This window comes from Arachis stenosperma, chromosome 9, assembly GCF_014773155.1.
Source record: "Arachis stenosperma cultivar V10309 chromosome 9, arast.V10309.gnm1.PFL2, whole genome shotgun sequence".
Lineage (NCBI taxonomy): Eukaryota > Viridiplantae > Streptophyta > Magnoliopsida > Fabales > Fabaceae > Arachis > Arachis stenosperma.
This window is the reverse complement of record NC_080385.1, coordinates 12,551,468-12,575,834: the sequence shown is the minus strand read 5'-3', so window position 1 is coordinate 12,575,834 and position 24,367 is coordinate 12,551,468. Positions and strand designations below refer to the sequence as shown.

The 24,367-nt window shown below is 35.7% G+C and overlaps 3 protein-coding genes across 3 annotated transcripts; 2 read left to right on the top strand and 1 right to left on the bottom strand.

Annotated features, from left to right (window-relative positions):
- The first annotated feature begins 403 nt into the window (after nucleotides 1-403).
- Nucleotides 404-8,854, top strand: LOC130951726 (DNA mismatch repair protein MSH7). Its single transcript, XM_057880435.1, has 17 exons — nucleotides 404-918; nucleotides 1,392-1,905; nucleotides 2,023-2,118; nucleotides 2,215-2,270; nucleotides 2,490-2,556; nucleotides 2,919-3,014; nucleotides 3,131-3,262; nucleotides 3,383-3,416; nucleotides 3,495-3,542; nucleotides 4,172-4,368; nucleotides 4,487-4,613; nucleotides 4,722-4,999; nucleotides 5,214-5,408; nucleotides 6,538-6,939; nucleotides 7,242-7,338; nucleotides 7,473-7,600; nucleotides 7,892-8,854. The coding sequence occupies exons 1-17, from the start codon at nucleotides 620-622 to the stop codon at nucleotides 8,375-8,377; spliced, it is 3,252 nt and encodes a 1,083-aa protein (XP_057736418.1). The 5' UTR covers nucleotides 404-619; the 3' UTR covers nucleotides 8,378-8,854.
- Nucleotides 8,855-9,853: 999 nt separating this feature from the next.
- LOC130949071 (ARF guanine-nucleotide exchange factor GNL2) lies at nucleotides 9,854-14,833 on the top strand. The gene is made up of 5 exons (XM_057877895.1): nucleotides 9,854-10,543; nucleotides 10,914-10,962; nucleotides 10,993-11,362; nucleotides 11,773-14,274; nucleotides 14,320-14,833. The coding sequence occupies exons 1-5, from the start codon at nucleotides 9,854-9,856 to the stop codon at nucleotides 14,831-14,833; spliced, it is 4,125 nt and encodes a 1,374-aa protein (XP_057733878.1).
- Nucleotides 14,834-15,758: 925 nt separating this feature from the next.
- LOC130951233 (trihelix transcription factor ENAP1) lies at nucleotides 15,759-18,507 on the bottom strand. The gene is made up of 2 exons (XM_057879877.1): nucleotides 17,180-18,507; nucleotides 15,759-16,228 (listed from the first exon to the last, which is right to left on the bottom strand). Exon 1 carries the CDS (start codon nucleotides 18,276-18,278, stop codon nucleotides 17,181-17,183), a length of 1,098 nt encoding a protein of 365 aa, XP_057735860.1. The 5' UTR covers nucleotides 18,279-18,507; the 3' UTR covers nucleotides 15,759-16,228; nucleotide 17,180.
- Between the last annotated feature and the right edge of the window lie 5,860 nt (nucleotides 18,508-24,367).

Here is a 24,367-nt window from a genome sequence, read left to right as displayed (position 1 = left end):
GTTCTGGGTGGTGGAGATAGGAAGGGACGGTGCGATTGCGACGGAGGGGAAAGGGGACGAAGAGGCGACAAAGCGAAAAGGGAGGAAGAGGCGACGGAGGGGAAAGGGAGGAAGAGGGTGCGATTGCGACGGAAGGGAAGGGGAGGAAGCGGGTGCGATTGCGACAGAGTGAAAGGGAAGTGAAAGAGAAGGAAAATGGCGACAGTAATAATTGACTAATTCTAACAATTAAGTTAACTATATTCATTTTAAAAAATAACAAAATGACCCCTCTATTTTGTGCGAAATTGTAGAAAGAACCCAACAAAAACATGCATTTTTATTCTGGCCTTTCCTGATTTATCGGTGCGCCAAACAATAAAATTGCGTTTCAGTGCGCTAATCTAAGCCGCGTACCGAATCCGTCCCTGACAAAAAGGGAGAAACCGAGAAAGCAATTTATAGTTTTGGTCTTTTGGAACACCCAATTTATTGAATTTAACAGGTTGAGAATGAGCGCTAAAACTTCCCCTTGGCGCCAAAAAATTTTACTGCACAGTCTCAAATATACACAATTCTACCGTAAAGCTTAAACCCTTTCATACATTTTCTCTGTCACTCTCCCATTCTCACCTCAACGATGAATCGCCAGAAATCGATACTTTCATTCTTCCAGAAAGCCTCGCTGGAAAACAAATCTTCCGGTGAGCGCCGACCTCCCGATTCGTCTGTCCGTCAACACGACCGTAATTTCACGGCCGCCGTCAATCCTCCAGCGCCGGCGGTAGAAGATGTCAGAGGAACCGACACGCCGCCGGAGAAGGTGCCGCGTCAGGTTCTACCGGCGACCTTCGCTTCGAGCGGGAATGGCTTTGCTCCTAACCTCTTTGAGAGCATCATGCACAAGTTTGTCAGCGACGGCGATAAGCTTAGTCATAGGTACAAGTCATTCATTCGGTCATTCCCCTTTAGGGTTTTGTTTCACCAAAATGCGAGAGAAAAAAAATGAAATGTGCTTATTTCGTAAAGTTTCGATGTTCTATTTTCTTATATTGTTTCCTTTTTCCATTAAGTTTATTAGAAAATAGAAAAAAAGTAAGTTAACAGAAGTGTCAACTTGTTATCTGAACTAAATGCATGTGAAAGGTGAATCGAAAAAAAATAGCATGTGAATTTTCACTTTGAGAATGATAATCAATCATCATATTTTGGATTATTCGGTAAACTTTTGCAACATAGTAAATTGAAGCAATTTGATATCTCCAAGGAATTTTATTCTCTAGCAACGATACCGAACATACAATACTGCTGGAACTGAAATTTCTAAATGAAAATGCTGTTTAATTTAATATAATTTTTATTTTTGTTATTTTGCCACTACAATGATCTTATGTGTGCTAATGTTTTTGCAGGAGCCAGTCATCAGATGACAGTTTGTGTAAGTCTTCTTCACCATCATGTGCTAACGGTAAGGGACAGCATCTGGAGTATGAAGGAGCTTTTCAACCTATGGTGAAAAATACTGCTGTAAAGGCAAAGGCAAATCAGTTAAAGCCTATCGAAATTAATGATGATGTTGTTGGGCCTGAAACACCAGGGATGCAGCCTCTTGCTTCTCATGCTAAGCGAAGTCGAGATGATGAATCCAAGTTTCGTTCGTTGATGGATTCTGGCAAACGAGTCAGATTTCTTGAGGATTCACCATCACTGAACTTGACTAAGAAGGAAGCAGAAGTGGCTAGCAGGTTTGAGTGGCTTGATCCTTCTCGAATCAAGGATGCAAGTGGAAGAAGGCCCAATGATCCTTTGTACGACAGGACAACACTTTATATACCTCCGGATGCTTTGAAAAAGATGTCAGCTTCACAGAAACAGTATTGGAGTGTCAAGTGTAAATACATGGATGTTCTGCTATTTTTTAAAGTGGTTAGTTCATGAAGTATTTTGACTATTGATGTCGTAATACCATTTAATTCTGAGGATTTACTGTGTATTCATTACCTTCAATTAATAGTAGTCTGCCATAATTAATGGCATTCACAGGGGAAGTTTTATGAGCTCTATGAAATGGATGCTGAAATTGGCCATAAGGAGCTTGATTGGAAAATAACATTAAGTGGTGTGGGAAAATGTCGACAGGTCAACTCTTTTGTCGTATATAGTCATTTGGTTATTACTTTCCTACTTGTTTACCTCTTACAGATTAAAGAGAGTTGTTATTACTTGCTACTTCAGGTTGGTATATCTGAAAGTGGGATTGATGATGCTGTTCAAAACTTGGTTGCTCGGGGGTAAGTACTAAGGATAGAGTGAGATTTCGTTTGAAAGTTGAGTTGATTAAATGTAATGTACATCTGAAGTGGAGATTTCATGCAGCACATAGATGAGTATGGCTAACTCCAGATAGATTGCATGATATGATCTTACTAATCATGTTGCATATCAATTTCCTAGCTAATGAATTGAGGACTTAGTATGCCCTGTTTTGAGTTTTTTCTTTCGTTGTGAAGATACAAGGTTGGAAGGGTGGAGCAGTTGGAGACATCCGAAGAAGCAAAGGCTAGAGGAGCCAACTCTGTAAGTTTTTCCATGCTTACAGTTGTGTTGGCTTTGCTAAATTCTTGTAGGTGATGTTGTTCTTTGGTTGTACATAGAAAGTTTAGCTTCATAGCTATTTACCCTAGATGTGGATAAATTCATGTTCATTCAAACATTTTGAATTTCCTGTGTCTCAGTCTATTGTATGTGTTGGAAACTGTTTCCTACCTGATGTTGCAGCAGATAACATGACATTGAACTGAATTAAGATAAATCTTTATATATCATTTTATTTATTCATTATCCTTGGTGCTTTTGAGTTCTAACAAATTATCTTATGCAACGTGCAAATTCAGATTGCCTTTTTTGCATGGTATTACTGACTGTCATCATATTTTCAGGTTATTCAAAGAAAATTAGTTCAGGTCATCACTCCATCAACCACTGTTGAGGGTAATATTGGACCTGATGCCAACCATCTGCTTGCAATAAAAGAGGTTTGCACTGTTGCTGAGTTATTAATTTTTGCAAGCTATTATAAGTATACCTAATGCATAGATAGTTTTGTTGGTACCTCGAAATGTTAAATGGTGATAAATTGAAAAATTTACAGGGTAGCACCAGCTTGGATGATGGTTCAGTTGTGTATGGATTTGCTTTTGTTGATTGTGCTCGTCTTCGATTTTGGGTTGGCTCCATTGATGATGATGCATCATGTTCTGCTCTGGGAGCTTTATTGATGCAAGTATGTTTTGGGACATCTTAATTACCTATTTTTCACTTTTATAATTAGGGTATAGGTTTCATGAATTGTAACTCACTTGTAAAACTTTTAGCTAATTTAATTTTGGGCATTGGTGTTTAGGTGTCGCCTAAGGAAGTTATATATGAAAGTAGAGGTGAACAACAATCTATTCTCAAATACATATCAAATCCAAAGGTCCATTATTTCATGTTAAAATATAATGTTTTTTCAGGGCTGTCCAAAGGAGCTCAGAAAGCGCTTAGAAAATTCTCATTACATGGTGAGATGTGATCTTCTGTTGCTGGTGTGGGGATATATTAACGTGATGTAGAAAGCACTCTGGGATTTTATATGGGTGTTTCTTTGGCTTGGGAGCTACACATCAATTACAGCACTACTTGAAATTGATTTTGCACGGTTTTGTATAGTAATAAACATCTTGTGGTTGGAAAATGTTATGATTTATTTGGTAATTTTGTTTTTCTTATTTCAAAATGAACCGGGTTTTAATATGTACACAATATGATTAACCTTCTGAATCTGTAGACACTACCTGGACTATATCCATATGATATGAATATATATATATATATATATATGGAACAAAATGTTTTCATAGGAATTCAGGCTATATATGTTCATTATTCTTAACGCAATTGCTTGTGTACATTCTGATAACTTGAGACCAATTACATTAGGAACATTGCTTGTGTACATTCTGATAACTTGAGACCAATTACATTAGGAACATTTTTCAGGTCGCAATTCTTTTCATTACTTTGTTCTTTTGTTTTTGGATATTTTGGCACTACAATGCAAACTCCCTATATACTAGGCACAAAATTCTCATTGTCCTCTAATTTATTTTAATGTTAGAAAGTATTTCTGAATCTCAATTCTCTTTTGCAGGTTCAACAACATTACAGTTGACTCCAGTGCAGTCTATTGCTGACTTGGTAAACACAGAAATCAATGATTTAGTTCGCTCAAAAGAATACTTTAAGAGGTCTTTTCATTCACTTGATTATGTGCTGAGCAAAGTTACTCATCATGAAACTGCAATGTGTGCTCTTGGTGGACTGATTGATAATCTAGTTAGATTGAAGGTATGTTTAGTGCTTACTATGATTCCTTTTAAGTGGGGTTAGTAGCAGTATTTTTAAGAATATTCAGTTATGTTGCAATGGTTAGTAGCAGTATTAAAATGTTCTACTTTATGCACAGCTAGATGATGTCCTTCAAGATGGGGATATATATCCTTACCAAGTTTATAGGGGATGCCTTAAAATGGATGGTCAGACGTTGATAAATCTGGAGATCTTTGGTAATAATGCGGATGGTGGGAAAACAGGTAAGTGATTATTTGATTTGTTCTATCTTAGAACTGTCTTAACTTTACAACATAATTTTATTATAAATTAAATATGCAGTTGTATAATCAGTTCTCCTCTCACTTCAGGTACTTTGTACAAATATCTTGATAACTGTGTGACTTCATCTGGAAAGCGGCTTCTTAGGAACTGGATCTGTCGTCCTTTAAAAGATGCTGAAGGAATTAAAAATAGGCTTGATGCAGTTGATGATTTAATGACTCACCCGGAGATTGTGTCACATATTGCTCAACATCTTCGCAAGCTTTCAGATTTGGAACTATTGCTTGGCCGAACCAAGTCCAGCCTTCAACTATCAGGCCCTCTTTTACTGCCTTTGTTGGCAAAAAAAATATTGAAGCAGAGGGTGAGTTACTTCTATTTTTGTTTTTTATGCCTCATTTGTTCAGGACATGGTAATTGTTTTTCACACTGACTTTGAAACCAAGTTTCACTCATATGTCAGATACCTTCTTATTTTAATGTCAAAATAAGCACATTGACTTGCTAGCAACTTTGCATTTTTTATGGCAATCATAGTCTCTGCTTGGTGCACATATGTAATGTTTAATTTATTACAGGTGAAAGTATTTGGGTCACTTGTGAAAGGGCTTCGCACTGCTTTGAGTTTGTTGCTTCTTCTACAGAATGAGCAGCCTTTAACATCATCCTTGACAAAAGTCTTTAAACTACCAATTCTGGCTGGTAGTGATGGGCTTGATCAATTTCTTAGTCAGTTTGAAGCAGCTGTAGATAGTGACTTCCCAAATTATCAGGTTTGTTTCCTTACTCATGCTTCTCATTTAAAAAGTATGAAATAAAACCTTCATATCTTCTCAATCTAAGGGCTTCAGGTTCATGAGAGCTAAACCCAAGCACTAAAGATAAAAAAATTTGCTAGTTTGAAACTTATATTGTATGGGAACTGGCATGTACCCTCATCAGAGGGTCCTGTTGGTGACAGTTTGCTGTGTTACTTGGAAATTATAATTGTTGATAACCATCAGTAATTTATCGAATATTTTAAATATTGAAACAGAAGAATATTCAGTGATAATAATATCAAGGGATGTATGTTAGTTCACAATATTGGATATAGTACTAAAATTAGGGTACCTGCTCAATGGCCATGAACATTGATCAGCCAAAGCTAAGGCTGTGAAGTATGATGAGGAAGAAGCACTAATCAACACCCGGATCTAGGGTCCAAGGTGATGAGGGCTAAATCCCAAAGACTATGTGAGTATGTCATGCACCTGAGACCAGATTGGGGACTATGTGAATGATAGGCAAGGAGTGGGAGACTTGACAGATACAAGATCCAGGGATGACAAGCCTTCGGGTAATTGTAGGTGGGATTAACTTGTTAGGAAATTTTAGATTTGGTTCTTCGGGAAGTGGGGAATGGGCCTGGCCAAAATGTAGATGAGGGTGGAGGCTAAATGTTTAACCAGGCTAACTGAAAATCACTTTGGTTTTTATATAAGCTATGAATTCCGTTGCACTATTTGGGCTGGCTGTGTAAGCTTACTCTATTTTGACAGCCTTGTGTCCTTTTAACAAATTTGGTGCATTATGCTAAACATCTGTGTAATTAAAGTTTTAAACAATTCATTTATTGTGGTGACCAAATCCATTTCTAATTATCTTTGTTAAACACGTGCAAGCTGACTGCTTTGCCTTTTTCTACATAGAATTAACAGTTTGGAATTTTGATGTGTATTGTATCTCAAATGTTGATTCTCAAATTTTCAACAATATTACATGGTCATATGTTAGAACATGCAATTGCTTGTTATGTTGTTATGTTTGAATATGTTTTTCCTTTGTCAACATTAATGTGAGGAATAGAGGGAAAGTTTTTACTTGTCTACATGACTAAGCATATATTATATCTGGTGGCAGAATCATAATGTTACAGATTCAGATGCTGAAACACTTACAATACTTGCTGAACTACTTTTGGAGAAAGCTACACAATGGTTTGAAGTTGTTCATGCCATCAATTGCATTGACGTGCTAAGATCCTTTGCTGTTACTTCTAGCTTCTCATCTGGAAGTATGTGTAGGCCTGTCATAGTGCCAGAAAGTTTTACGGGTAAAGACAATGGAGGACCTGTGCTTAAAATGAAGGGGTTATGGCATCCATTTGCCCTCGGAGAAAATGGATGTGTGCCTGTCCCCAATGACATAATTCTTGGTGAGAATGAAGGTGGGCATCATCGCACATTGCTGCTGACTGGACCAAACATGGGTGGAAAATCAACACTTTTGCGTGCTACCTGTCTGGCTGTTATAATGGCCCAGGTTCTCTCTTTTGTTCTAGTGTATATTCTCTCGTGTTTTCCCCCTGTTAGACCTCTGCACTCTACTCTATCCGCCTGATTTAAGTACACACCATTGTTCAGTTTCCTTCCTTCCTTCCTTTCTTTCTTTGTAACAAGTTTTCCTTATTGTAAGGGGAAAACATTACACATTTTGGAATAATACAAGGGGCTTATGTCTGAATTATGAAACCTCTAGGGGGATGCATCTTATATATTATGCACTTTGCCATGTCATCTTTTTCTGATACCTTTCTTTATAATATGCCTCTGATGCCTTTGCAGATAGGCTGCTATGTGCCATGTGAAAGTTGTGTTCTCTCAGCTGTGGATATCATCTTCACACGGCTTGGAGCAACAGATAGAATCATGACAGGCGAGAGTAAGTACTCACAAATGGAAGTATGCTTTATAATTTGTACCATACAGCATCCAGATGATCTTTCCTGCTTAAACAAATCAATGCTTCTAGTAAGATGAAATGTACAGGCCAACAAATTTTGCTTCTATTTTCAGGTACCTTCTACATTGAGTGCACAGAAACTGCATCAGTTCTCCAGAATGCTACCCAAGATTCTTTAGTTATACTTGATGAATTGGGTCGAGGAACCAGCACTTTTGATGGCTATGCCATTGCATATGCAGTGAGGCTCTGCTCTTTACCATTCTTGTGTGTGTGTGTGAGGTTTTCCAAGCGGCCGCTTTGGTTTTATTTTAAAGTGTGCCACTGCTTAGAATTTCAATACTCTTTAAGTTGGAGAATTACAGTGTGGCTATCTTCTTTTTTTTTTTTTTTCGTTCAAGGTTCTGTTAGGCTATACCTTGTGCTTGAGGCATAGTAAACATTTGAAATTGAGAGTGTGACCTAAAGTATCCATGTTTTGATAATGTCTGAAAATTGTCATCCTATTTAATAATTCTCTGGATTTCCACAGGTATTCCGCCATCTTATTGAAAATGTCAATTGTCGGTTGCTATTCGCCACACATTACCATCCACTCACTAAAGAGTTCGCCTCTCATCCGCATGTTAAAATGCAGCACATGGCTTGTGCTTTCAAGTCAAAATCTGATGGCTATTCCAAATGTGGTGAGGAACTAGTATTCTTATACCGGCTTGCCTCCGGAGCATCTCCGGAGAGCTATGGGTTGCAGGTTGCCCTTAAGGCTGGGATTCCGGAGAATACCGTAAAGGTTGCTTCAAAGGCTAGCCAACAGATGAAAAAATCAATTGGAAGAAGTTTCAGATCAAGTGAACAGAGATCAGAGTTCTCAACACTTCATGAAGACTGGTTGAAGACCCTAGTGTCTTTCTCACGGATACAAGATTCTAAATCTTTTAATGAAGATGATTTAGATTCATTAATATGTTTATGGTATGAACTAAAAGCTGCTTTTAGATCGGGAAAACAGATGTTTTAGTGGCAGGTAGGATGGGGTCAAGGATCTGACTTTCATAGTGCAATATGTAAATTTATACTGATTGAGTAGTTTTATACTTTTATTTTCCTTTCAGAAACATAATAGCTTCTTTGTTTTGCTTTTATATGGAAGAAAGGGAAAAGATGCAAATATAGAATTAGAGAACTAGCCAATATATAATGTCTGTCCCTTGTCTTCTTGTGACACTCGAAATAAAAATAATCTTAGGCATTAAAGTATGTTTAACACTAAAAGATGTTACCGATTTTTTATTTTATTATTATTGCTGGGCTTAAAAACCCCAAACCAAGGGAAAGCCAAAACAAATTAGACTAAGCCCTGCTTTCGGCGCCACGCACAGGGTCCAATCGGAGATCTATTCACCGGCAAGCACAGCGGGAGGAGCCTGCCAAGAAGCAAATCAAATCCGCCATTGAAGCCAATATTTGCCTAAGGCTGTTGGCTACTGAATTATCGTCTCATCCCTCAATGTATGTTTAAATTTCAATTATTCACTATTTTAAAGTCCTTACAACTTTAAGTATGTAATTAGAGATAATGTGAAACTTCTACCGTAATATCCATTATAAAGTTATGTACATATCTAACTATATTTTATTCTGTCAATAAAAGGTATTTGATTCAATTATTTATTTTAAAATTTTACAAACGAAAATTATGAGATTGATTAGTAATGCAAAATTCTTACACTAAATGACAGGGGAATTAGCATTAGTGGATTGTTAGGCGAACGGTATATTGGGATTGAGAAAGTTTAGAGGGCCAGCAATTTTGTTAAAATTTGGCCAATATTTAACTATAAAAAATAAAATGAGTAATCTTGCGCCATTGGATGTAATCTTCCACTGTTAAACATACTTATGATGATTAATTGATGGCTATATATCACAATTTCTGCTCGCCCCTACCACTCGTCGGTCTTGCAAGAAGACCATGTTAGATAGAAATTAGGATGGCAGTTTTGCCTAGTCTTTTCTTTTAGCTTGTTTTCCTTTTTCCTTTGTCTCTGAACAACAAAATAAATAAATAAAAATAATGGAGGTTGACAATAATAATTTTCGCAAGGAAGACTAACGAGATAATCGAATGTTTGATGTGCATACTGCATAAGCATAACTTAAGTGTAACGACATTTTTGCAAGGCAAAATCCCTTCAAATAAATAAAATATAAAAATAAGACAATAAAACAGAAGAAATTAAATGTACGAGTGATTTGCCAAATGTTCCGGCAATCATTTTCCCCATGATTATTTGTGTCCTCAAACATGCGAAACTCCATGCACAATCCCCTCTCCTTTGTACTCGGTCTTCTCCACTCTCATCACTCTAATCTAACGTAACCTTTCATCTAACTAACTAAGCTTTTCTTCTCTCAACAAAAATCATGCACATGCACAAGCAATGATGTCACCACCGCATAGTTGAGTAAAACAAATAATAAATTAAAGAAAAAAATGGCGAAATCAATAAAACGGTTATCAGCAATGGATTTCTTAAACGAAGAAGAAGATTATAACCACCAGAACAACCGAAGAAGCAAGTCGATTTCAAGATCAAAACGGAAACAACTTGCACTCTCATGCATGCTAAACACCGAGGTAGGTGCAGTTCTTGCAGTCATTCCTCGAAGCCCCGAATTCAACCCTCTCTATTCCTCCCTGGAAGACACCTTCGACTCCTCCATTGTCACCTCCTTAAGGTCTCTTCGTTCTCTCATCTTCAACCCTACACAAGAATGGCGCAGCATTGACCCCTCTATCTACCTCTCCCCGTTCCTTGACGTCATTCTCAACGACGACATGCCTGCCGCCGCCACAGCCGTCGCCCTCTCTTCCATCCTCAAGATCCTCAAGTTCGAGGTGTTCGATGAAAGGACTCCCGGTGCCAAAGAAGCCATGGAAGCCATTGTTACCGCCATCACCGGTTGTCGACTCGAGAAAACTGATCCGGTGTCTGAGGACGCCGTTATGATGAAGATTCTTCAGGTTCTTGCTGGGACAATGCACCACAGGGCTTCCATCTTGCTCAGTGATCCCGCTGTGTGCACGCTTGTCAATGCTTGTTTCCAAGTTGTGCAGCAATCTGTTAATCGCGGTGATTTGCTTCAGAGGAATGCCAGGTACACCATGCATGAGCTTATACAGGTAAGCTGATACGAACCCAGAAAATTTTAGTAGTAATAAATCATATATAATCATGTTATGTGTATAGCACTATTTATTTAGTATCTCAAATTTTTTTTTTGTTATATTACCTATAAATAAGTTTTTTTTGGTGACTACCTATAAATAAGTTTGATTATTCTAATATTGTAGATTTGATTATTTTATTATAATAAATTTAATCAGTCTGATGATTGATTATTTAGTTAAAAAAAATATGAATCAGTATGTATGTAATAATTAATTTAATGATTTCGAGAGTTAATTAGTATTGGTTCAAATCCAAGAAAAAAACAAAGAAAAAGTGTATTTCTATATATATACATCTAATTTGGGTCTGTCCCTTGTTCAGGTTGTGTTTTCTAGGCTTCCAGAGCTTGAGAAGAAGGGTGGCCGCCACCGTCTCCGCAGTGGGGAATATTCTGGATCAGAAACGGACGACGATGATGATGATGAGGAGGATGATGATGGTGGTGGTGGGGAAGTGACTGGCTATGGGATTAAGTGTGCCATTGACATATTCCATTTCTTGTGTTCACTGTTGAATGTTGTGTCTGTGATTGAGAATCCTGATGGGACTTTACCTCACACTGCTGATGAGAATGTTCAGATCTTTGCGTTGCTTATGATCAATTCTGCTCTTGAACTTAGTGGGGATGTTATTGGGAGGCACCCTAGGCTCTTGAGGATGATCCAAGATGATTTGTTTCACCATTTGATTTACTATGGTTCATGGTCTAGTTCCTTTGTCTTGTCCATGATTTGCAGCACTGTCTTGAATGCCTACCACTTTCTAAGAAGGTTAGATTTCATTATTCTTCATTAGTCAGAGAAATAAACGGAATTTTAAAGATAGATTTTTACGTATTTGGTTAAAGAGAAATATTTTGTGTAGTCAGTTTATGAAATTTATCTGATGTAGATTTTACGTCTATTTTTTTATAATAAGTAAAAATAATTTAAATATATAATAATATGTTATCCATATATTCTTTCTTACTTTGAATCAAATTAACAAAATTACATGTCAAAGTCATGATAAAAAAAAAGTTGAGAAATAAGCATAGTATAAGTTAGCATCAAGTCTCGTACAATGCATTCACACTAGATATTCTTATATCATGCTTCAGATGAACAGAACATACAACATTAAAAGCTTTGTTGTATAGTGTTGCTACTTATGTTATTTATGTATGATTTTAATGTTGTAGGTTTTTACGTTTCCAGCTAGAAGCTTTCTTTTTAAACGTGTTAACAAGACTTGCAAGTTTCGGAAGCTCAATTTCGATTCAAGAAGTAGCAGGTGAGGGAATAATAAACTTTTGCAGACAACCAACATTCATCATAGAAGCTTATGTGAACTTTGACTGCGATCCGTGTTGCCGGAACGTATTCGAGGATTTTGGCAGGCTTCTATGCAAGCATTCATTTGCAGGGAGTGGTTCCTCCACAAGCATGCAAATCCAAGCCTTTGAAGGACTATTGATTCTGATTCACCACATTGCAGACAACATTGACAAAGATGATTCAGGTCCTTTAGGTGCTTATGCAGTTCAATTGAATGAGTATATACCTTTTTGGGAAGACATGGAGAGAGATGAAGATGAATTGGACACTTGGGTGGAACATGTAAGGATGAGGAAATATCAGAAGAAGAAATTGCTGATTGCTGCAAACCATTTCAACAGAGATAATAAGAAGGGTCTAGAGTACTTGAAGCATGCTAAATTGATATCTGATCCTCCGGATCCAAAAGGGTATGCTTACTTTTTTCGATACACACCCGGCCTAGATAAGAAGATCATAGGAGAATACCTTGGAGACCCTGATGAATTCTACCTCAAAGTTCTCAAGGAGTTCACAGAGACATTCCATTTCAATGGGATGGTTCTTGACACTGCTCTTCGTTTCTATCTAGAGAGTTTCTTGTTGCCAGGGGAGTCACAAAAGATTCAGCGCATACTCGAAGCCTTTTCGGATAGATTCTATGATCAGCAATCATCAGACTTGTTTGCAAGCAAGGACACTGTTCTTATCCTCTGCTATTCCCTTATCATGCTCAATACTGATCAGCACAATCCTCAAGTTAAGAAGAAGATGACAGAAGAAGAATTCATTAGGAACAATCGCGCAATCAACGCAGGACAGGATCTGCCTAGAGATTATCTTTCAGAGCTTTTTCAGTCCATTTCAAGTTATGCAATTGCCCTTGACACAAGTACTGTGTCACTAGACATGACACCAAGCAGGTGGATTCAGCTCATAAACCGATCCAAAGTGTCACAGAACTACATACAATGTGACTATGATCGCAGATTATGCAGGGATATGTTTGCTTGCATTGCTGGTCCATCGGTTGCGGCTCTTTCATCATTCTTTGAGCATAATGATGAAGAGGAGCTGCTCCATGAATGCATTGAAGGCTTGTTCTCGGTTGCGAGGATTGCTCAGTATGGACTAGAAGATACCCTTGATGAGCTCATAACATCTTTCTGCAAATTCACCACATTGCAGAATCCATATGCTTCTCCAGAGGAGACTCTCTACACATTTGGCCATGATTTGAAGCCTAGATTGGCAACAGTTGCTGTTTTCACCATAGCAAACATGTTTCGCAACGGGATTAGAGGGGGTTGGAAGAACATTGTAGACTGCTTGATAAAACTCAAGAGGCTTAAGCTGATTCCCCAATCTGTTCTTGATCTTGAGCAATCTGCAGATGCACCAACCACACCTGAATCAGCTGCATCTCCTACTGAAGATCATAGATTTAGCAGCCACCAAATGGGTACCATAATGCAACGCTTTACTCTCCTTTCGCCGGACAACATGGATGATGGAATAAACCTTAGTAACGAATCGGATAGGAATATCAAGATGATCAAACTGTGCCAAATTGGTAGCATCTTCAGTACGTGTTCAAACATTCCCATAGAATCCTTGCACAGCCTTGGGAGATCTTTGATATCTGCGGCTGCCGGAAAAGGCCAAAAGTATAGCACACAGCACGATGAGGAAGAAACCATTGAGTTCTGTTGGGAACTACTCAGTGCAGTAGCCATAGCTAATGCTCACAGGTTCCACATGTTTTGGCCAAATTTCCATGAATATCTTCTAGCAGTTGTTCAGTTCCAAATGTTCTCCCCAGTCCCATTTGCTGAGAAAGCTCTTTTAGGCCTTCTCAAGATTTGTCTAAAGCTCTTTTCCCAACCAGTTGATGACAAGATAAGCGAGGAGGCCATATTCAAGTCCATAACTTTAATGTGGAAGCTTGATAAAGAGATCCTTGACACATGCCATGATATCATTTCTCAAACATCCAGCCGAATAGTCACCGACTATGCTGCAAATTTGCAGACTCCTTTCGGATGGAAATCGCTCTTAAACTTGCTTTCAGTCGCCTGGAGGTATCCGGAAACCTACGACTTGGGAGTGGATGCGTTGGTTACTTTGTTTTCTGATGGAACTCATGTGTCACGAACGAATTATGCGTTTTGCATTGATTGTGCTTTTGGTTGTTTTCTAGCTAAGAACAGTCCTGCAGATAAAAAGAAGAAGATGTTAGATATATTAGCCGATTCGGTTAACTTGTTGATCCATTGGCACAGGACTCTATACTCAGATCCTGGGAGTAATTTCAGTATATCAAGCAGCACAAGCTCTTCCTCTAATGAGGAAACTAGCAGAAGCCTTGCAAACTACAACATGAACCTGTTTGTGAAACTTGGAGAAGCATTCAGAAGAACAACATTGTCAAGACAAGAAGAGATAAGAAACCATGCAGTTCATTCTCTTCACAAGAGTTTCTTGCTTGCTGAGGAACTCCTTTTTATATCATCCAATTGCATCAACTACTTCAACCTTGTGATCTTCGCCATGGTCGACGAGCTTCACGAGAAGATGCTGGAGTACTCGAGGAGGGAAGGCGCAGAAAAGGAAATGAGGAGCATGGAAGGGACACTTAAGCTTGCAATGGAGCTGTTTACTGATATGTTCTTGCAGTCATTGAGGCAAATAGCTGAGAGCCCTGGATTTAGGACATTCTGGTTAGGCATATTGAGGAGGATGGACACGTGTATGAAAGCTGACTTGGGGCATTATGGTCCATCAAGTTTGAGTGACATCATACCTCATTTGTTGAAGAAGATAATAACACAGATGAAGGAGCAAGAGATTTTGGTGCCCAAAGAAGATGATGATATGTGGGAGATCACATACATTCAGATACAGTGGATATGTCCTGCTATCAAGGATGACTTATTCCCAATGTAGAACATCAATCTCATACTCATGTAATGTATTAGTATTTATTCTATCATCATCATGTTATGTATTATGTATTCTTTCTTTAAGTTTGGTGCAGCCATTTTTGTAGAACTTAGTGCATTCTCATTTTTATTTTCATAGTACTTTGATGATATCATAATTTCATTACACAAGGAATCTCAATCCACTACACTTGATCATAGATTTATTTTATTTTGACAGATGTTATATGCACCAATTTTTTTTAGTATAATTCATAATTGATTGATAAAAATGAGAGAAGATAAAACATTTCTTGTATGCACACAACCGTGGTCTAGTAGTCATCTTCTATACCTTACAATAAGTGCACTCGAACTCGAATTCGAAACTTGACTGATGCCAAGTAGTGGTAATAACTAATAATCCTAAACCAAAAAAAAAAAAAATTCTTGTATACTATAAAAAAACGTCCACATATAAATATAACTTCACATTATCCAGTCTAACGAACAAAACTTATTTGAGTTAAAATGAAGTGAATACACCTTTCCCTGCTTGGCCATGCTGTCTCAGACTCTCAGGTGATTAAAATGGATTATCTCGTCGTTTGATTAATGCTGGTAAAGATCTGCAGTCTTATGTTTTACAAAATTTTCAAAATATTTCATTTTACAGAATGATTATTGATTAGTACGACAATATAATTTACTGTATCACATTCTGAAATGAAAATGTTTCTTTTTTTATTGCAGATCTTCTTTTTGTGAAAACATTCTAATTATTTAGTGATGGTAAAATAAGATAGTAAATTCTTTACCATGTTTAGGAAGACTGAAATCCAACAGACTTAAGGACATAAACAAATGCTATAAATAATCAGTTATAATGTTATATATTCAAAATCAGTAGATGACTACATATGCACTGGCACACAATAATCATGACAATATTAAGGCTTGATTGATTTGTGTTTCATTTTCAATATTTTCTAGTTTCAAGATTTTGTGGCGAAAAAAAAGGAGTAAAAGTATAAAATGAAAACAGAGTTTTACTTTCCCTGTTTTCACTTTTTCTTTACAAAATTCTAAAATTAGAAAACATTGAAAATAAAAATAGAGAACGTTTTGTCAAACCAAATAAATACTAAACTTACATCACTTAAATTAGGATGAAAGCACCTATGTTGACAGAAATGGTTACATAAATGTGCAGCAATTTATTAAAATTGCTCCACAAGTTATTGCAGGTTACTCTTGCAAGAGTTACATTTCCAGCAACAATTTCCTCAATGCCAGAGTATACAAACAGTTTAAACACCTCACTGGTAGCAGCTCATTTCAGCTTGTAGGTAATCTTTTCCTCAAAGCTGTTGCGCTGTGCTCTATTAAGATATCACTGCCTTTTCCAAGATTCCAATTCCTGTGATAAACATTTTCAATTTATTGTTGAAGAATCAGATATGAATTCACGCCAACAAAAATTCATGAACCGGACTCCAGGAACAAGAGATACAAAGACTCATCTAATGCATAAGGTGCCGTTAATCTGTAAAATGCAAACTCTCTGGATGAATTAAAATAAGCACACTGTAACATCATTTCTTAGTCTCATCTTAGTAGATTATTTCACAAATCCAAATCAATGAACTTGTCTTAAGAGGAAAGTCGCACAGTCCTATTCTATACCTGACAAAATAGACCATGCCATTGACCACACAATAAGTTGATTGGGAACCCAAGTTTTGAATATCGAACTATCTCATCATGCTAACCTCCCATTCAGCCATTCGGGTAAACCATTTTTATGAGATGCATTTCCATTATCCTTTTAGTCTGAAGGACTCAACAACATATGATTAATTCTTCAATTGAATCTAAGTTGTACCCTAATTTTAGTTCTCATGCGAAGTATCAGGATCTACCCTTGCATATTCCTGTAAATACTTGCTATTTAAAAGACTATTTCCTACCTTCTCCGCTCCAAAAAGAAATTGATCTTAACTTTAAAGGGACACCAACAGTCTCATATCTAACTTGCATGACAGCACCTTAGGTGTTTGATAGCATGCAATTGATTCCTTTACTTGGTTCACATGCCGCTTTCCTCATACGGAATGGAACTGTGGTGTCAATTTCATTTCGCAGTGTGATCTAAAAATTCTAACATAGAAAGTACATATATAATAATCACTTCAGAAGATTATGTTTTTATATGATAATAAATCCTAACAAATGTCTACAAACAGTGCTTATAACAGAAACAAAAATTCTTTAAACATCTTAGGGAATTATTCCAATCCTAGTTAAGTCCCTATAATATACAAGATACCATGTTCCAATGCAAGCAATTATAGTCAAATAGTTAACCAACCTCATTCACTGAGATTCTCGGTAGAAGTGTCGGTTTCATCCTCATCGACATCCTGTATCTTTGCGATCTCGGCCTGAGCCCTCTCCAATATCTGCTTCTTCTGCAACTCTAGCTCTCTATTGAAATCCAGCCTCATCTTCTCCAACTCCATCATCTGCTGCCTCTTACTATTCTCAATCTTCTCGTATATCTTCCCAAACTTCTGAATCGAATCTGCCAGCACACGAAACGAACTCTCCTCCTCCTCCTCCTCATCCTCACCACCACCAACACCACTCCTCCTCCTTGCCGCAGAAGCAACCCCAACCCCAACACCATGACCATCTAAACCATCCTCATCCTCATCACTCTCACTCTCACCGGGACTATCCCTCATCTCATCAAACCCATTGGACCTACTAAGGTACACCCTTGTGTTCATGAACACATACTCCCCACCATCGACGCCACAAGCGAGACCATACTCCTGCCGTGTAGACGAAGCCATCAACATGTCCATCTTCTTGAAGAATGCCCACTTGCAAGAACCCAAACCTAACTCTTCAACCTTTCCTTTCTCCTTCTTGTACCTTCTCTTGAGCTTATCCAACATGCTCTTGCATTGTGCAACGCTCTTCTCAGCTTTCAATTCGTCAGACACCTTCTCTGCAACGTCAAGCCAATCGTCAGACCTCAAACTTGTCCTCCCAAGTTGCAGGAACTTGTCACCCCAAACCTCAAGCAGCACGAACGTGGCATGCTCTGACCAATCATCGCCGTATGAGTATTTGACACGTGGCGCGAACTCGTATCCCGTCGGAACAGGGGAACCTCCTACCCCGACCTTCCTCTTCTTGAAATACCCGTTTTGGACCCCGTTACCACAGTCGTCGTCATCGTCTTCGTTGTTGGTGTTATCAACGACATCGTTTCCGTAGTTTTCGAATTCGGCGTGTTCTTCTTCGTCGTCGTAATCGTCATCCTCTTGGTCCTCGTAGCGAGGGTTGTGGTGGTGGAATGGGGGTGGTCTAATTGGGTGTTTGTGGCGGTGGGAAGGGTTCTGTCGGTTCAAAGGGAAGGATTTTGGAGGGTACCTTGCGTCGTCTTCCATGTCGTCCATGAAATGGGAACGAAACGAACCCCAATCGAATTTTTTGGTGAATTATGTGAAAAGGTGTGGAATTTGGGGGGATTTATTAGAGAATTGAAATTGAGAAAGTAGAGGTAGAAGGAAAAGTGGAGTAAGAGAGAGATTGGAACGGTTGCGATGAATTGGTTATGGTTAGGGTTTCTGTGTAAAGTGGAATTGGGGATTATTTTTCACTTTTTCAGGCTGTTTTCTTCTCACTCTCTCTGTATCTCCCTCTCCAGGTTGGTGGTAAAGAAATGGGCCTGATTTGGGCTAAAGGAAAGCCTGTCTGAAAATGGAGCTATGAGAAATTGGGTAAATAACTGATGGATCTCAGATCAAAGACAACAATAGAGATTGAAGCTTGAAGCTTTCTTTTCATCATATTCGGCCCAAACAAACATGGGTTTGGATACACATTGTAACACAAAAAACAAAACTTGTTTCCATGGCTTCACCTGCCTCTACTTCTAGTATCCAATTCCTTCAACCTTCCCGGATAAGAATGTTTAATGTGTATACGCGTAGTATAATAAGTGAGTGTTGTGATGTTATAATACTTTAAGCAGAATATATCCATTTTGGTCCTCAAAGAATTTTAAATTTGATATTTTAGTCTTCAACTAAAATTAATTACTCGATTGGTTTCTAATAATTGACTCCATCAATTACTTAGGTCTTTTATTCCGTTAATTCTAACGGAGTACAAAATAGTCCATGACAACTCTAACAAGAAATAAAATGGTCCCTGATCTCATCTGTTTGGAAACAATACTGTTCTCTCCTAATTTCTATCATATCTCATATGACACTAATAGTCTAACACTATAACTTCAAACTACACAATACACACTCTATAAATTTAATGTTCACAAGAAAAAAAATTTTCAACTTGTTCTCAACCAATTCATACTCAGGAAACTAATGCCTATGTCTCTCAATTAGTTGTCGTCTTCGATAAATCCCATGAATCTATATAGCAAGTCTGATTTGTTAAGACTCGTCGTCATCGTTGCCATCTCCCTCCTCCTCTGACCTAACATCTCCATAACCACATTGTCCACCACTTTGATCGCTTTCTTCAACTTCTTCTCCGAACCAATGTTTAGTAATCGCTTCAATTTCCATGTGAGCGGCAACGGCGACATTGCTCGTTGTAATAGCTTGGATGCGAGGTCGAAACTGTCTGCCAACTTGGATTTCGAGAAAGAAGGAATGAAGCACTCGGTATCTATTTCAAATGAGAATTTGCATATGATGTCGAAAGAGAATCTTCTCATGATGTCCTAATGTCCAACAATCTATATTGCTTGTCGGAGAGTGGAGAAAGGCATGCCCTTAAAGTAGTTGTGAAATTTGGTCTTGAGGATGTCGTGGACGTTGTCGGGGTTGGATGTGATATTATCAAAGACGTGAAAGTAGATATTTTTGGTGGGTGAAGTGCAGAGGAGGTGGATGTACTAGTCACAAAGATTTAGGAAGTGTGTGATCCATGACATATTGAGGTAGGTGCGACACGTGTGATAATTACACCATAGCTTAATCTTGGAGCTAAAGAGGAGGAAGGAAAAGATGGAAAAGAAGGCTGTGAAGGTGAAGAAGGAGAGTATGAATGTTAGGGTTATGCGAGATATGATAAAAACTGGAGAAGAACAGTGTCGTTTTCGAATAAAGGGGTCAGGGATCATTTTGTCTCTTGTTAGAGTTGTCAGGGATTATTTTGTTCCATGTTAGAGTTTTTAGGGACCATTTTGTCTTCCGTTAGAATTGACGGAACCAAAGACCTAAGTGACTGACGGAATTAATTATTAGGGACCAATCTAGTAATTAATTTTAGTTGGGGACTAAAATATCTGGTTTGAAATTTTTTAAGGACCAAAATGAATATATACTCTCCTTTAAGATTGAGAACTATTTTATCCATTCTATCAGGAGGGAAAAAAAGCTCACTCAAGTAATATAAAGTATGCACTATTAAATATGGCGACTAATTTTTTCTAGTGACATTCATCATCTTCCTCTTTTCTTTTTTTTTTTTAACCAGAAGACGTTCTTGAATTATTCAAACTGCCATAAAAATACATCTGAATTTTATTATCAATAAAAATACTTTTAAATAATTTAAAAACACGATAAAAATGTTCAATAATAAATATATATTTTTAAAAAATGGCTTAAAAGTTGAATTTTGATATGATTTTTTGAAAGCGTAATTAAAAAAATAAGATATTATTATTTTCAAAATAAAAATTATAAAAATAATATATACTTAATAAAAAATTACCAAATTTTAATGATAATAATATCTCATTTTTCTAATTATATTCGCAAAAAATTGTATCAAAATTTACTCTTTAATGTGTTTTTTGAGAAATACATATTTAATGTTAGATAATCATGCAAAAAATCTAACATTAATTTTGTATTTCTCAAAAAATACATTGGAGATTGAATTTTGATACAATTTTTTGCAAGCATGATTAAAAAAATTAGATATTATTATTCTTAAAATTTGGTAATTTTTTATTAAGTATATATTTTTTTGTTATTTTTTAAATATATTATTAGTTGTTCACAAAAAGATTAAAAAATATATATATTTAACGAAAAGTCACCAAATTTTAAAAATAATAATATCTCATTTTTATATTACTTGCAAAAAATTATATCAAAATTCAATTTCTAATATATTTTTTGAAAATATATATTTACTATTGTACATTTTTATCTTATTTTAAAAATATTTAAAAATATTTTTATCAATAATAAGATTCAGGTGTACTTTTGTCAATGTTTAAATAATTCGAAAGCATTTGTTGTGGTTAATCCTTTTTTTTCGAATACTACAACATTATTTCTCGCTTTTGGCACTTTGTCATTGTGGCCAACCATTGCCATCGGCCAACTACTACTATCAGTCATCTTAAATTTTAAAATTTTAGACTCAATTTAGATAAACAATTTAATTAATTTTTTTAAAAATAGGTTAAATAATAAATACTTATATTAAAAATAATTTATAAATAATTTATTTTGTATTTGATTTTTTAATTCTAAAAATATTTATTTTAAAAAAATGTAATAAAAAGTTTTATTATGAAAAAGGTCATTTTTTAAACTTAAAAGTACTTAAATAATTTTTTAAAAAACTACAATTTAATTTTAAAAATTACGCTAAATTTTAATACTACTATTTTTCATAAATTAAAAATTCAAAAAAAAAAATTTTGAAACTTTCTAAACATACCCTCAATCTTAACCCAAAATCTTATGCTTTCCAAAAAATAAGACTAAAAAAAAAACTTTTACAATAAAAAATTGATTGGTTTTGAGTTTTTGAATATATATATATATATATATATATATATATATTCCTCCCATACTCTAATATTTGAAAAAGTATGCATACTCATATTACATGGATCATTAGAAATACACCAAATGGCAAATTTTCAATAATTTATATGCCTAGTTGTCTAGACATTTTTTACATACAATTGTATCCCCATTAAAAGCTAAATTTAAAAATAAGCCTAAAGAAGTTAAAATTAAAACCAAACCTAATGTTATCATTTGTCCAACGGAAAAAGTCTCGTTTTTCTTTGTCTTTTTTTTTTTTGTGTCCAGAGATATACCAGAAATTAAAAAAAAACTATCCTCGATTTCAAAACGTAAATTTCATCTCCAATGGTGGCAGAATATGACAATGTTATCACTTGGTAAAGGAACTCATAAAGGAGCGAGATTAGACTTTTGTAGAAATAGACGCCATTAACAGTTAAAAATTTGGGAGTTTTGCAGCGATGGGCAAGGAATGGGTGATGAGGTTCTTTGTTAACGAAAGAAGCAAGAAGAATAGTATGAACATATAAATTAATATTAATTTGGTACTTGGTGTATTATTAGTGATCCATGTAGTATGAGTACGCATACTTTCTCAAGTATTAGGGTACAAGAGCAATCACCATAAAATAATGTTTAATTGGAGTGCAATGTATGCACAAGGCAAGTGGCCTGGCAAGCTTGATTGTGTAACAAATTAATTAAATCACGCGACAGCGCCCCAATGCATAAATGTCTTCATGGAATTGATCACTTCTCACATTTATTACGGATTGCTTTAAATTGGATGCAAACTCAACTACACATATATACCTCAGCTATAAATCATCGCCATATATAGCTAAGCACTATGATAATGCTATAACAATATAATTCACGATTCCTCTCAATAACTAATAATTCCAAATCAATCATTTCATATATAAATTATAGAACAATTTTCGATACTAATACTAATGGGTATTGCTTAGCTTTTCAATCACATCATGCGAGGGTCACCTCCTTCAGTTTTGCAACTCCAACTAATCATTTCTTAGATATATATATATATATATATATATATATATATATATATATATATATATGCACTCAAAATTAAGAATGTCATTGAAGTAGTGCATGCCCATATCATACTTTTGTTTGACTTGCCAAAAGTTTTAAACTTGATCCACAATAGTCATTTATTGCCCCATCACTGTCTGCCACCTGTAAATGGTTCCACCACACGGCAAAATTATCACAGTAAAAATATATGTTTCTGCTATGGATACAAGCTAATGAGAAGTAATACTTAAACATAGTAATAAATGTATTATATGCTGATTTATTATTTCTCAATTATTAGGATTTACATCCTGCTCAACATTAGATAAGTGGTGTATGAGTGAATCGGTTGGAGATATAATTATGGGCGTCCTCTTATTAATTTAAATTAAAAAAAAATTTGTTAGGGAGCTAATGGAGTATTTGTATAATGTATATAATGGGCTATTTATTTAACACAATATGAATTAAAAAATGAACATCCAGAATAAAATACTATTAATTTCTCAAACACAATATACTCATACTATGCAGAATAACCATCTAGGTACTAGTAGGAATAATAAATTTTATATGCTACTGAATCGAACATCCCTAAACTCCCATTATACACATTGTACAGATATTCTATTAACTCTCTATATTTCCTAAAAAAAAAATCATCATATAGTATCAAAACTTTTATAATTGAAAAAGTTAGAGTTTGATACTCGATAAATTCTAAAAGAAAAATTAACATAAAATATATAAAAATTTTATACAAAAATTCAAGCAAATTTAAGAAGAGATTTTTACTTGAAAATGTGTTAAAAATATAATTATTCACGTGTTTCTTTTTATTAACTTAAATTAAAAAAAAAAGTTTTATAATAAAAATATAATTATTTATCAATCATATTAAGTGTACACAAAAAATTAACTACTAAATTAGTTTCTAATATAAAATATATATTAAAAATAAATTAAATAATATATATTTATATATAAATATACAATAATTTATTCGGTGACTAATTTTAGTGTCTATGTAATAATTTTTTATATAATAAGTATTTATATTTTAATTATCATCTTGCATGCTTGCATTTTCATGACGACCTCTTATATATGCAAGGCTTGTGAAGAGAGAATGTTAGGTTGGTTGGGGCATGTGTGAAGAGAAGTTAATATACCTTAGTAGTAATTGTTACCGCATGTATTCCACTTGCATGCGTATAATAATAAAGATTTCATGATGCATGGTCATCAGCATGGACCACTAACGCTTCAGCATTTGGCAGAGCTAGTAATGATTATTCTTTAGTAGTATGCATGGTATGTGGTTGAATAAGGAAGGGGCTAAGAAAATAGTGGCCAATAATCATGAATGCCAATGTAATAATAACTTAACCTTATTACTAGCCATGTGGCTCTGTGTAGCTGGACGAATATTACAATTACTCTCTCAAGAGAATGAAGATGGTAACTTGTGAGGTTGTAATTAAACCCCACTCTCCTAACCCTCCTACTACACATTAAATACTATTCATATTTTTTTTTATATCTTTCTAATAATATATTATTCCTACGTCTTAATTTCCCATGCATTCTACAACTATATAAATGCATGTATGTATAGCCACTTATCATATAGTCATATTATTATGATGGAGATGATGAAGTTGATTTCGGTGCTTGTTCTTTGTTTGGCCACG

Excerpts from the sequence above, each read along its gene's own strand:
- LOC130951233 (XM_057879877.1), bottom strand. The coding sequence starts at position 18,278 with ATGGACGACATGGAAGACGACGCAAGGTACCCTCCAAAATCCTTCCCT.
- LOC130949071 (XM_057877895.1), top strand. The coding sequence starts at position 9,854 with ATGGCGAAATCAATAAAACGGTTATCAGCAATGGATTTCTTAAACGAA. Across the intron at positions 10,544-10,913 it reads CCATGCATGAGCTTATACAG|GTTGTGTTTTCTAGGCTTCC; the intron begins GTAAGCTGATAC and ends TCCCTTGTTCAG. Across the intron at positions 10,963-10,992 it reads GAAGAAGGGTGGCCGCCACC|AAACGGACGACGATGATGAT; the intron begins GTCTCCGCAGTG and ends ATTCTGGATCAG.
- LOC130951726 (XM_057880435.1), top strand. The coding sequence starts at position 620 with ATGAATCGCCAGAAATCGATACTTTCATTCTTCCAGAAAGCCTCGCTG. Across the intron at positions 4,614-4,721 it reads TGCGGATGGTGGGAAAACAG|GTACTTTGTACAAATATCTT; the intron begins GTAAGTGATTAT and ends CTCTCACTTCAG. Across the intron at positions 7,339-7,472 it reads TAGAATCATGACAGGCGAGA|GTACCTTCTACATTGAGTGC; the intron begins GTAAGTACTCAC and ends TTCTATTTTCAG.